The sequence below is a fragment of the Triticum dicoccoides genome, chromosome 5A, assembly GCF_002162155.2.
Source record: "Triticum dicoccoides isolate Atlit2015 ecotype Zavitan chromosome 5A, WEW_v2.0, whole genome shotgun sequence".
Lineage (NCBI taxonomy): Eukaryota > Viridiplantae > Streptophyta > Magnoliopsida > Poales > Poaceae > Triticum > Triticum dicoccoides.
In genome coordinates, this window is record NC_041388.1 from 588,113,212 (window position 1) to 588,127,622 (window position 14,411).

General features: G+C 49.2%; 1 protein-coding gene across 1 annotated transcript; it reads left to right on the top strand.

Annotated features, from left to right (window-relative positions):
• The first annotated feature begins 869 nt into the window (after positions 1 to 869).
• On the top strand, positions 870 to 4,224 carry LOC119303105 (cadmium/zinc-transporting ATPase HMA3-like). The gene is made up of 6 exons (XM_037580191.1): positions 870 to 1,413; positions 1,547 to 1,902; positions 2,000 to 2,255; positions 2,334 to 2,799; positions 2,871 to 3,076; positions 3,158 to 4,224. The coding sequence occupies exons 1-6, from the start codon at positions 1,170 to 1,172 to the stop codon at positions 4,078 to 4,080; spliced, it is 2,451 nt and encodes an 816-aa protein (XP_037436088.1). The 5' UTR covers positions 870 to 1,169; the 3' UTR covers positions 4,081 to 4,224.
• The last annotated feature ends 10,187 nt before the right edge of the window (positions 4,225 to 14,411 follow it).

Consider the following 14,411-nt stretch of genomic DNA (forward strand, 5'->3'; position numbering starts at 1 on the left):
AAAGCCAGAAACCGACAAAATCATTCTACTCTGCATGAACTAGGGATCTATCTAGGACAGCCCACGCCACAGGTATATGGATGAAAACCCAATAGGGCTCACAAAAAACATGGTATATACTCCCTCCGTCCCAAAATTTTTGTCTTGAATTTGTCTAAATACGGATGTACCAAGTCATGTTTTAGTATTAGATACATCCGTATCTAGACAAATGTAAGACAAGAATTTTGAGACGGAGAGAGTAGTATACTCAAACCGTTGCCTGCCCTGTCCAACTGGGCAGAGGGGCAATACGAGGGAGCTATGCCTCCGAGGAATAATAAGGGCCACCATGGGTTGACGCGCGCGGGTGGTGGTGGTTGTTAAATTTGTTAAGAAACTATAAACAGGAAATTCTAAATCATCAATAAATTCGTTCTTCTTTTTATTATTATTATTTCTAACAATTAGTTATGTATCGTTACAATCCGCTGATAGCCCGAAACATGACATTCAGCCCATCGATAGCCCTAGCCATAGAAACAAACAATATGTGAACCAATGTTTAGAAAAGCATAAATGGTCCAAAATTATGTTAGTTTCATGACCAATCGGGGAGAACTAGTACTAATCAACTAATGATAGATAGCTTCGTAAATTTCAAGATGATATGTCGGCTCAGTCTTTCAGAGGTGCTCATAGGAGTAGGATGTGCGTGTGTGCGTTTATAGAAATGAGTGTATGCATACATATATGAGCGCTTGCGTCTGTACTGTGTTAAAAAAAACTAATGATAGTAGGTAGAGAATTTCAAGGGCACACATTTGAGGCCGTCCATTTGATTCGTCTTGCCGTTAGTAGCTTACAAGATATGCGGGCTCCGGTGCATTTTATGTTGGGTGTGCGGTGTTGGCCGGTGCGCTTGGTGCATTGTGGAGCTTGTCCTCTCACCCTGAACTCGTGGAACAATCGATGCTTTGCCGGATTTGAGTTCACCAAATTCCAAGACTTGTTTCTGTCAGTGCCCGCCGTCGCTTTCACTGACGCAGGATTGCGTGCATTTTGTAGCTCAACCTCTGCTCCTCTTCCAAACCATCGATCCCTGGCTCTGTCGTTGACTTATTTGCAATCTCTCCTTTGGCTTCGTTTCTTGCTGTTCATCTTCATCCGCCCGCGTCTCTGGATCATCAATGATGGGCGGCGGCGAGTCGTACCCGGCGCTCGAGGCGAGCCTGCTGGCAGAGGAAGCGGCGGCGAGGAGGCAGTGGGAGAAGACGTACCTGGACGTGCTGGGCGTGTGCTGCTCCGCGGAGGTCGCGCTCGTCAAGCGGCTGCTGGCGCCGCTCGACGGCGTGAGGGCGGTGGCCGTCGTCGTCCCCTCCCGCACCGTCGTCGTCGAGCACGACCCCGCCGCCGTCTCGCAGTCCCGTATTGGTAACCAATCAATCCGTCCCCTCTCCTGACCTTACTTACCCTGATCTGAACCCAGAATCTCCATGAAATAAAGCTTAATTACAAGTCGATCTCAACGTGTTTGTTGCCTTGTCCGGACTCCGAAACGCACCAGTGAAGGTCCTCAACGGGGCGGGCCTGGAAGCCTCGGTGCGAGCGTACGGCAGCAGCGGGTTCATCGGCCGACGGCCCAGCCCGTACATCGTCGCCTGCGGCGCCCTCCTCCTCGCGTCCTCCTTCAGGTGGCTCCTGCCTCCCCTGCAGTGGCTGGCCCTGGGGGCGGCCTGCGCCGGCGCTCCCCCGATGGTCCTCCGAGGGCTCGCCGCCGCCAGCAGGCTCGCGCTGGACATCAACATCCTCATGCTTATCGCCGTCGCCGGTGCCGTCGCCCTCAAGGACTACACGGAGGCAGGCGTCATCGTCTTCCTCTTCACCACCGCAGAGTGGCTCGAGACCCTGGCCTGCACCAAGGTAATACAAGTACAGTGTGGATCCTAAATTACTTTCCATGATCGAATCGAAGGAATCAATATGAATTTTCCTAACACAAAGTGTGATGTGGTGTCAGGCCAGCGCCGGGATGTCGTCGTTGATGAGCATGATCCCGCCGAAGGCAGTCCTCGCCGAGACGGGCGAGGTCGTCAACGTTCGCGACATCGGTGTGGGCGTCGTCATCGCGGTCAGAGCAGGGGAGATGGTGCCGGTGGACGGCGTGGTGGTCGACGGGCAGAGTGAGGTCGACGAGAGGAGCCTCACCGGCGAGTCGTACCCGGTGCCCAAGCAACCGCAGTCCGAGGTCTGGGCCGGCACGCTCAACTTGGACGGTACCAAAACTGGATTGTTTCTTCTCCTTCTTGAAGGCAGCGACGTTCTTGCGGTGATCTGAGCCTACTGTCATGCAGGTTACATCGCCGTGAGAACAATGGCTCTCGCCGAGAACTCCACGGTGGCCAAGATGGAGAGGCTGGTGGAGGAGGCCCAGCAGAGCAAGTCCAAGACGCAGCGGCTGATCGACTCCTGCGCCAAGTACTACACGCCGGCCGTGGTGGTTCTCGGAGCAGGGGTGGCGCTGCTGCCGCCGCTGCTGGGGGCGCGCGACGCGGAGCGGTGGTTCAGGCTGGCGCTGGTGCTGCTGGTGAGCGCGTGCCCGTGCGCGCTGGTGCTGTCGACGCCCGTCGCGACGTTCTGCGCGCTCCTGACGGCGGCGCGGATGGGGGTCCTCGTCAAGGGAGGGGACGTCCTCGAGTCGCTGGGCGAGATCAGGGCCGTGGCGTTCGACAAGACCGGCACCATCACCAGAGGGGAGTTCACCGTCGACATGTTCGATGTGGTCGAACAGAAGGTTCAGATGAGCCATCTTCTTTACTGGTATGTTCACCTCTGAGCATTGAAATTTTCACCGATGAAAACTCGTGTTGAAATGGGAGCTTCTTTGGCAGGATCTCAAGCATCGAGAGCAAATCCAGCCACCCAATGGCGGCTGCGCTCGTGGAGCACGCGCAATCGAAATCCATCCAGCCGAAACCGGAATGCGTCGCCGAGTTCCGCATCCTTCCCGGCGAGGGCGTCTACGGAGAGATCGACGGGAAGCGCATCTACGTCGGGAACAAGAGGGTCTTGGCGAGGGGATCCTCCTGTCAGACAGGTGAGCTGAGAGCAGAGCAAACATACATTTGGTGCTTTGCTTGGTCAATGAAGTTTGAGAAGAAAATTTTCTTGCTTGCAGTTCCAGAAAGAATGAATGGTCTGAAGGGCGTCTCGATCGGCTACGTGATCTGCGACGGGGACCTCGTCGGGGTGTTCTCGCTCTCCGACGACTGCCGGACCGGCGCGGCCGAAGCGATTCGAGAGCTGGCGTCCATGGGCATCAGCTCAGTACTGCTCACGGGGGACAGCGCGGAGGCGGCGGTGCACGCGCAGGAGCGGCTGGGCGGCGCCCTCGAGGAGCTCCACTCGGAGCTCTTCCCGGAGGACAAGGTCCGGCTGGTGGGCGCGCTGAAGGCGAGGGCTGGGCCGACGATGATGGTCGGCGACGGCATGAACGACGCCCCGGCGCTGGCGACGGCGGACGTGGGCGTCTCCATGGGCATCTCCGGCTCGGCCGCGGCCATGGAGACCAGCCACGCGACGCTCATGTCCAGCGACATCCTCAGGGTCCCCGAGGCCGTGAGGCTCGGCAGGCGCGCCCGCCGGACCATCGCCGTCAACATGGTGTCCTCGGTCGCCGCCAAGGCCGCCGTCCTCGCGCTCGCGGTCGCCTGGCGCCCGGTGCTGTGGGCGGCGGTCCTCGCCGACGTGGGGACGTGCCTGCTCGTCGTGCTCAACAGCATGCTGCTGCTGGGGGAGGGGCGCAGACGCCGCGGGAAGGAGGAGGCGTGCCGCGCCACCGCCAGGTCGCTGGAGATGAGAAGGTCTCAGCTCGCCGCCGTTTCACCGGACGCTGCCACTAAAAGCGTTGGAAAGACGGGCGGCGACGCACCGAAAGGCTGCCATTGCTGCCACAAGCCAAGCAGGTCTCCTGAGCACTCGGTTGCCATCGACGTACGAGTCGACGAGCAGCGTGAAGGGCCGACGGCCGCGACGTGTGCGCCGGCAAAAAAGGTCGAATATTCATCGAGCTGCGTGTCGGCAGGATGCTGCTCCCCGTGAAACAGGTAGCAAGGGAAGCTTGCAAGAAAATGGCTCCCGTGGTGAATATCACGATAGTTGACTGAATTTGTAATTTGGGTAAATTAAATTTATGGAAAGAGAAATGTAGAAGGAAGAAAAAGAAGAATGGCTGTTGGATCTTAATTTTTTTTTCCAAGGTCAGTTAGATCTTAGTCTAACGGTTAAGAACATCAACTTACCCATAAATTTTGGATGCGTCTAGGTTTAAGTGGACTGAGACTTAAGTCTCAATCAAATGATATAACATATAATAATAATAATAAACTAAAAAAATTGCACGGATCTTAATGTAAGATCTCACAAGTACTGAAACTTAACCAAGTATCAGTTAACTGCGACTTCACAAGACTATTAAATTTTCAGGCGACGTCGATGAATATATGAAAGTGGAATCGTGCGGGGGCACGTGTAAAAAGAGCGTAACCATCCTAGTTTTTAGAACTCCTCCTCCGTCGTGGTAGATATTGCTTTTCTTGTAAAGGAGGACATTGGAAAGCAAAGGTTGGTCGTGGCCATGCTGCCCATCATGTAGTTTATAGAAGTAGCTACTCTCATGTAAATAACCTTTGTACTTGATTTCTTTTCTATCTTAATTAACGAAATTGATAGAGCTCCTGCTTTACATTGTCGAAAAACAAATGTGCATTGCGTATTTAAGTATGGAAATAACATACGATCGGTTTGAGTTAAATTTAGTCGCCTTTTCGCATAATTTTATCATGAAACATATGTCCGCTCATTACAAGTACATACATCCTTGCAATCTCTATGATGCTTAGAATCATTAATCTTGTTATCGTAGCGACTAGAAGGTAGTGTGCACCGTTGTCACGTCACTTTCTTTATTTTAGGTTATGAGATAGAAAATAATTGTTATTTTCTTCTCCCAAGTAACATATGCAATGCCCGATATAGCTTTACTGTCGGTGATCCCATGGGGCTTACATGAGGCCCCTCTCCCTGTATCTGTGTGAAGAAACATGCGGTGCCCCCATGTTTGATTTTGATAATTAATGACAATCTCTATAGACTAATAGTTGCCTTGAGTTATATTTAAAGGATTTGTTCATAGGTTTTTCTTGGAGTCCATTTGTTGGTTTCAAGGAGAGTTTGCAATGACCAAGGTGCTATTTAAGGAATTACCTAAAGATTGGTCATGCGAGAGGTTGATCAAGACTAAGTCAAAGAGTGAATCAAGTTGATCAACACACAAAGCGTAGAAGATGTACCAAGAGGGAACAAGTGATGTGACGTCCGTATAATCAAGCTACAGTAAACCTCTATTAATGATGTCACGTCACCTCAATTACTGTTGCTAATCTTGCGTTAGTTCGAAACTGGTTCGAATTCAAAACACAATCAAGCAAAATGATAAAAGTTTTTCAAATGAAAAATCTAAAATGTTCAGGGTGAGCCAAATAATGCATAGGTAATTATGGCATAGAAAACACATTTTCATAAAATATATAAATGCACTAAAGTGATTTAAACAACATCAAAAACAATTATTTAAATGTCTTTGTTATTTTGTCAAATACTAAAGTAATTTATTTGGGGGTTAAACATTTTGTGGCAGTGTTATAATTAGTATTACTGATTTAGGTGCAATTATTTTAATTTACATAACTAAAAATAAAATAAAACTATAAAGAAAAATAAGTAAAAAGTAAAAACAAAATAAAAAAAAGAACGAAGAGAGAGACACCCCCTCCCCTGGGCCTTTCGGCCCAAAAGGGCTACCAGGCCACCCACAGGCCGGCCATCCCCACTCCCCATATCCCTCACCCCCCGTGACCTAACCATCCCCACGCACCCATGCCCCCCACTCTCTCTCGTTCACCTCCCCCTTCTCTCGCTGGATTGGATCGGGGAGGGGCCCGATCTAGCCCCTGCCGCCGCCGCTCCCCAGAGGCTGCCACCGGCCGGCGCCGAGCACCGCCACCCCCGGCCTCCTCCTCGCGGCTCCCAACCTCCTGCACCGCATCCCCGCCGTCCTCCCCACCGGACTGCGCCCGCCTCCCCGACGCCGCGACGCCGCCCCGTCGTCCCCGTCTCCTCCACGCCGGACCTCCTCGACCTCCTCCCCGGTGGCCTACACCGAGCCACGCCGACCCTCTCCCCGTCAACGCCCGTGAGGCCTCCCCTCCTTCCCCGTCTCCCTCTTTCCTCTCTTGCGTCGCGGCCACCGCGCCCCCGACCGGGTCCGGCCACGCCCGCGGTCACCACGCCCCTCCCCGCCGCCCTCGCGCTCAGGCCGCACCCCCCCGTCGTGCTCTTCGTCCCGCGGCCGCACCGCCCGCTTGCGCCGCCCTTTGCCGCTACCTCGGACCGCCCTCTGTTGCTCCCTGCGCAGACCACGCTCGCCCGCACAGCCTGTGCTCGCCGCCCCTGTCCCGCGCTGCTCGCAGGCATGTGCCCCTACCTACCCGCTGCACTCGCTGCAGCGCTGCTGCTGCTGCTTCTGCGCTGCTGCCCTTGCTGCTAGCCGCCGCTGTTGTGCCGCCGCTAATCTGCACCGACAGGTCGTCCACTGCCTAGCCCCGCACCATCGTGGCCCCACCTGCTGGCCGCGCTTGGTGCCGCCCCGCTCTGCTGTCCGGTGACCACGCGTCGTCGGTGCCCCGCACGCGCCCAACGGCGCCCTGCAACAGGCGCTATGGCCTCACCCGGCGCCCGGACGCCCGATAGCGCCCGTTTGGACGCTAGGGCCAATGACACGCGGGGCCCAGCCACTGGAACGATTTATAAAATATTAAAAAAGATTCTAAATAAAAATAAAAATAAAATATTAATTGATTAATTAATTAAATTAAATTAAATACATTTAGTTAACCTAATTAACCAGTGTTAATTAATTAAACAGTAATTAGATTAGCTAAACCCTAATTAGATTAAACAGTTAATAACATGCGGGACCCACATGTTAGCTTGACTAGTCAACACCTCTGTTGACTGATGGCATCATGCTGGCGTCATGCTGATGCAATAATACTAATTTCAAATTTAATTAATAAATTAATAAATTAGAAAATGATTTAAAACTTTAAACATTAATATAAAATAATCCGTAATTCGATGAAAAAACTTTGTACATGAAAGTTGCTTAGAATGACGAGACGAATCCGGATACGCAGCCCGTTCATCTGCCACACATCCCTAACCTATCGAACTCGCAACTTTCCCCCTCCGGTTCATCTGTCCGAAAACACGAAACACCGGGAATCCTTTCCCGGATGTTTCCCCCCTTTCCCGGTATCACTTAGTACTACGTTAGGGCACACCTAGCACCGCGTATTGCTATGTTATGCCTTGTGTTGCTTTGATTGCTTTGTTATTTATTGTGTTCCCCTCCGTTATTTCTTTCCGGTAGACCCCGAGACTGCCGGGGACCCCCAGTACGACTACGGCGTTGATGACCCCTCCTTGCCAGAGCAACCAGGCAAGCCCCCCCTTTGATCACCAGATAGCGCCTATTCTTCTCTCCACTGCTTGCATTAGAGTAGTGTAGCATGTTACTGCTTTCCGTTATCCTATCCTTGCTACTACTGTTGTTACCTTTACCTGCAATCCTAAATGCTTAGTATAGGATGCTAGTGTTCCATCAGTGGCCCTACACTCTTGTCCGTCTGCCATGCTATACTACTGGGCCGTGATCACTTCGGGAGGTGATCACGGGCATATGATATATACTTATACTGTTACATTACTTATGATACTGTTCGGAGATGGGGGCTGAAGGGGCAGGTGGCTCCATCCCGGTAGAGGTGGGCCTGGGTTCCCGACGGCCCCCGACTGTTACTTTGAGGTGGAGCGACAGGGCAGGTTGAGGCCACCTAGGAGAGAGGTGGGCCTGGCCCTGGTCGGCGTTCGCGGATACTTAACACGCTTAACGAGATCTTGGTATTTGATCTGAGTCTGGCCATTGGCCTATACGCACTAACCATCTACGCGGGGACAGTTATGGGCACTCGACGTCGTGGTATCAGCCGAAGCCTTCGTGACGTCAGCGATTAAGCGGCGCGCGCCGGATTGGAACGTAAGCCTGCTCTTGTATTAAGGGGGCTAGTTCTGCTTCCGGCCGCCCACGCAACGTGCAGGTGTGCAATGGGCGATGGGCCCAGACCCCTGCGCCATAGGATCTAGACCGGCGTGCTGACCTCTCTGTTGTGCCTAGGTAGGGCTGCGACGTGTTGATCTTCCGAGGCCGGGCATGACCCAGGAAAGTGTGTCCGGCCAAATGGGATCGAGCGTGTTGGGAAATGTGGTGCACCCCTGCAGGGAAGTTAATCTATTCAAATAGCCGTGATCTTCGGTAACAGGACGATTTGGAGTTGTACCTTGACCTTACGACAACTAGAAACGAATACTTAATAAAACACACCCTTCCAAGTGCCAGATACAACCGGTGATCGCTCTCTCACAGGGCGACGAGGGGAGGACCATCGGTTAGGATTATGCTACACGATGCTACTTGGTGGATTTACCTTCTGCTCTCTTCTACATGCTACAAGATGGAGGTTACCAGAAGCGTAGTCTTCGATAGGACTAGCTATCCCCCTCTTATTCCAGCATTCTGCACTTCAGTCCACATATGATAGCCTTTTCCACTTGATACCAATGCATACATATGTAGTGTAGCTCCTTGCTTGCGAGTACTTTGGATGAGTACTCATGGTTGCTTTGCTCCCTCTTTCCCCCTTTCTATACCCGTTTGCTGCGACCAGACGATGGAGTCCAGGAGCCAGACGCCACCGTCGACGACGACTACTACTACTCGGGAGGTGCCTACTACTACGTGCAGCCCGTGACGGCGACCAGGAGTAGTTTAGGAGGATCTCAGGCAGGAGGCCTGCGCCTCTTTCGATTTGTATCCCAGTTTGTGCTAGCCTTCTTAAGGCAAACTTGTTTAACTTATGTCTGTACTCAGATATTGTTGCTTCCGCTGACTCGTCTATGATCGAGCTCTTGTATTCGAGCCCTCGAGGCCCCTGGCTTGTAATATGATGCTTGTATGACTTATTTTTTTGTAGGGTTGTGTTGTGATATCTTCCTGTGAGTCCCTGATCTTGATCGTACATGTTTGCGTGTATGATTAGTGTACGATCGAATCGGGGGCGTCACAAGTGATCTCATGGTATCGTAAGCATTGTCAATTACTCTTTGTGTACTAGCCCATGGTGTTCGTGAGAGTTCTTTATGGGGTTAGGTTGCGGCATGCACGTTCAAGTGATGCATTACGAAGAGATCAAGTGCTTAAAGATTGTCGTTCATTGTGGTGACAATGGACTTGTGAACATGTGCCGAAGAGTGGCTCACCCATAGTGGAGTATGGGGGAGCCATCTACTAGTCTTCACCGAGCCAACACAATCAAGAAAGGTGGTTCTACTTGAGGAAGTCAAGATCATTTACATCTAGCTCAAGTGGACTTTGTGCAAGGCAAAGGTTTGGCCTTGATAGGTTCTCTATTTTACCGGTCTCATGGTGGTAGTTTGGAGACCGGGTTATAGGATCGATTGCCGTACTATCAAGGGGTGCTCTCAAGTGAGTAGCTTGATCGTATCGTTCGTAGAGAGCTCAAACCATTGCATGCTTGCATCATATTTCTTGGTTCTTGTTTGGTTTTCTCCTTGTGAGATTTGGAGCTTATGGTCATCTTCTTGACAAGCTCGAGTTCATCGAAAACGGAGTTCACATGCTTCTTCTATTGCATTTTCGGTGTTGGAGGTTTTACTGGTCTTATTCGAGGAAGGGTTCTCACCATTTTCTTATGGGCCTTTTCTAATTTCCTTCTTATTGTTATTCCTATCAAGATTGTGCTAGCCCTTGTCGCTAGCTTTCCAGCAAACTTGGTTTCGTTGAATTCGGAGTCCGTTTGAAGAAGTTGTGTCAGTTTTGATGTCCTTAAAAAGGTCGCAGCGGTACTACCGCTCATGGGAGCGGTACTACCGCTTGGAGGGGATGTAATTTTTTACTACCGCTCTTGGGAGAGGTACTACCACTCCAGAGCGGTACTACTGCGGCTACTTTTGTGGCTACTTTCGCTCCGAACCAAAAACTCGTCTTAAGTCCAGCGGTGGTAGGCACAGATGTATTTTTTAGTACCGCTCGCAAGCAGCAGTACCGCTACCCTTAGCGGTAGTACCACTACCCCTAGTGGAAGTACCATGAGGACGAGCGGTAGTACCGCTCCGGCGGTTCTACCGGCCTTTTGCCTCCTCGTTGTTGTTTTTCGAAGGGCTTCCACCGCGCTAGCGGTAGTACCGCTCCCATGAGTGGTAATACCGCTCTGTGCAGGCTGTGAGCATAACTGTTGGATTTTTCCCCACCTATAAAAGGGAGTCTTCTTCCCCAATGATCCCAATCTCTTAAGCTCGTGTTCTTCCCCCATTGTTGAACTTCTTCAAGCTTGCTATCTCTCAATCCCTCCATGGATTCTTGCTAGTTTTGGGGGGAAAAGAGAGAGGAGATCTAGATCTACGTTTCCACCAATCGCTTTCTCCTCTATGTGAGGGGAACCCCTTGGATCTAGATCTTGGCGTTCTTCGTGTTCTCTTCTTCGTTCTTCCTCTCATTTTCCTCCCTAGCATTAGTTGCTTTGGTGGGCTTTGGGAGAGAAGGACTTGGGCACTCCGTGTGCCCTTGCCATTGCATTTGGTGCATCGGTTTGAGTTCTTCACGGTGATACGTGGAAGTTACAAGTTGAGAAGCTTATTACTCTTGGGTGCTTGGTACCCTTGAGCTTGTTCATCTTGGGTGCCCTAGACGGTTGGTGGTATTCGGAGCTCAGTCATTGTTGTGTAAAGCTCCGGGCAAGCATGGGGGTCTCTAATTAGGTTGTGGAGATCGCCACGAGCAATTTGACGGGTTTCGATGACCGCCCCAAGGGTTGCCAAAGTTTACGGGTTCGGTGACCGCCCCAAGGGTTGCCATTTGTACGGGTTCGGTGACCGCCCTCAAGGGTCCTTAGTGGAATCATGCCATCTTGCATTGTGGGAGGCCGTGAGGAGATTACGGTGGCCCTAGTGGCTTCTTGGGGAGCATTGTGCCTCCACACCACTCCAAACGGAGATTAGCATCTGCAAGGGTGTGAACTTCGGGATATATCATCGTCTCAGTGTGCCTCAGTTATCTCTTACCCGAGCCCTTTACTTATGCACTTTACTTTGTGATAGCCATATTGTTTCTTGTCATATATCTTGCCATCACCTAGTTGTTTATCTTGATTAGCATAAGTTGTTGGTGCACATAGGTGAGCCTAGCTGGTGTAGGTTTTGTGCTTGACAAATTAACCGCTAGGTTTATTCCGCATTTGTTCAAGCCTAAATCGTAATTATTTTAAAGCGCCTATTCACCCCCCTCTAGGCGACATCCACAGTCTTTCAATTGGTATCAGAGCATCGTCTCTCTTTATAAGGCTTAACCGCCTAGAGAGTAAGGATGTTGACTAGGGGTTTAGGATTCTCTGACAATCTTAGTTTTGATGGCACAAATTTTGATGTTTGGGTAATTCACATGCTTAATCTCTTTAGGGTCATGGACCCAAATTTAGAGCGAATTGTAGATGTGGGTTTCTCTCCTCCAAAGGATCCCCAAAGATTATCTTTAGAGGATGAGAAAAACTCTTATCTCAATGCTCAAACTTCTAATGTTCTTTTTGATGCTTTGAGAAATGTAGTTATATTTCAACTCATGCCGTTCCGGGATGCTCATGAGTTGTGGACAAAGCTTCAAGATAAATATAGGGTGTCCAAGTTTGGAGGGGATGATTGTCCTCCCTCCACCTCCAGTCGTATAGTATTCTCAATTTCTTCTAGTTCACCTACATGTGGTTTGCCACAAGGTAACGATATGGTGAGTAGTGGTGTTCATTGCAATAATGATAGTGGACTTATTGTTGATGATCCTTCATCACTATCTTATTGCAATGCGCCATCTTTGGACCTTAACACTTCGATCACCATAGATGTTTCACATGCTTGCGTTGATAGTCCTTGCATATCATGTAGAAATTGCTTGACTAAATCTCATGATGATATGCTCGCTATATCTTGTTGCCATGATAAAAATGCATCTATTTCCTCGAATTGTTGTGCTAACAATGTAGAGGAGACCCAACACCCCACGGAACAAGACGTGGCCCTGAATGGTGCTTCAAGGGACCTGCTACCTCTTGAGCATGCGTTGGTTTTCCCTTGAAGAGGAAAGGGTGATGCAGCAAAGCATCGTAAGTATTTCCCTCAGTTTTTGAGAACCAAGGCATCAATCCAGTAGGAGACCATGCGCGAGTCACCTCGTACCTACACAAACAAATAAGAACCTCGCAACCAACGCGATAAAGGGGTTGTCAATCCCTTCACGGCCACTTGCAAGAGTGAGATCTGATAGAGATAATAATAATAAGATAAATACTTTTGGTATTTTTATGATATAAATTGAAAGTAAAGATTGCAAAATAAAATAGATTGGAAACTTGTATGATGGAAAATAGACCCGGGGGCCATAGGTTTCACTAGTGGCTTCTCTCAAGATAGCATAAGTATTACAGTGGGTGAACAAATTACTGTCGAGCAATTGATAGAATTGAGCATAGTTATGATAATATCTAGGTATGATCATGTATATAGGCATCACGTTCGTGACAAGTAGACCGACTCCTGCCTGCATCTACTACTATTACTCCACACATCGACCACTATCCAGCATGCATCTAGAGTATTAAGTTCATAAGAACGGAGTAACACTTTAAGCAAGATGACATGATGTAGAGGGATGAACTCATGCAATATGATATAAACCCTGTCTTTTTATCCTCGATGGCAACAATACAATACGTGTCATTTCCCCTACTGTCACTGGGATCGAGCACCGCAAGATTGAACCCAAAGTTAAGCACTTCTCCCATTGCAAGAAAGATCAATCTAGTAGGCCAAACCAAACTGATAATTCAAAGAGACTTGCAAAGATAACCAATCATACATAAAAGAATTCAGAGAAGATTCAAATATTGTTCATAGATAATCTTGATCATAAACCCACAATTCATCGGATCTCGACAAACACACCGCAAAAGAAGATTACATCGAATAGATCTCCAAGAGAATTGAGGAGAACTTAGTATTGAGATCCAAAGAGAGAGAAGAAGCCATCTAGCTAATAACTATGGACCCAAAGGTCTGAGGTCAACTACTCACACATCATCGGAGAGGTTATGGTCTTGATGTAGAAGCCATCTAGCTAATAACTATGGACCCAAAGGTCTAAGGTAAACTACTCACACATCATCGGAGAGGTTATGGTGTTGATGTAGAAGCCCTTCGTGATCAATGCCCCCTCCGGCGGAGCGCCGGAAAAGGCCCCAAGATGGGATCTCACGGGTACAGAAGGTTGCGGCGGTGGAATTAGGTTTTTGTGGTGCTCTCTGATATTTTCAGGGTACGTAGGTATATATAGGAGGAAGAAGTAGGTCGGTGGAGCCACGAGGGGCCCATGAGGGTGGAGGGCGCGCACAGGGGGGTAGGCGCGCCCCCTGCCTCATGGATTCCTCATTGGTTGCTTGATGTCCACTCCAAGTCCTCTGGATCACGTTTGTTCCAAAAATCACGCTCCCAAAGGTTTCATTCCGGTTGGACTCGGTTTGATATTCTTTTTCTGTGAAACACTGAAATAGGCAAAAAACAACAATTTGGGCTGGGCCTCCGGTTAATAGGTTAGTCTAAAAAATAATATAAAAGTGTATAAATAAGCCCATCAAACATCCAAAACAGAATATATAATAGCATGGAACAATCAAAAATTATAGATACGTTGGAGATGTTTCAAGCATCCCCAAGCTTAATTCCTGCTCATCCTCGAGTAGGTAAATGATAAAAACAGAATTTTTGATGTGGAATGCTTCCTAACATATTTCTCAGTGTAATTTTCTTTATTGTGGCATGAATGTTCAGATCCGAAAGATTCAAGATAAAAGTTTAATATTGACATAAAAATAATAATACTTCAAGCATACTAACTAAGCAATCATGTCTTCTCAAAATAACATGGCCAAAGAAAGTTATCCCTACAAAATCATATACTCTGGCTATGCTCTATCTTCATCACACAAAATATTAAATCATGCACAACCCCGATGACAAGCCAAACAATTATTTCATACTTTTGATGTTCACAAACATTTTCAATTTTCACGCAATACATGAGCGTGAGCCATGGACATAGCACTATAGGTGGAATAGAATGGTGGTTGTGGAGAAGACAAAAAAAGGAGAAGATAGTCTCACATCAACTAGGCGTATCAACGGGCTATGGATAT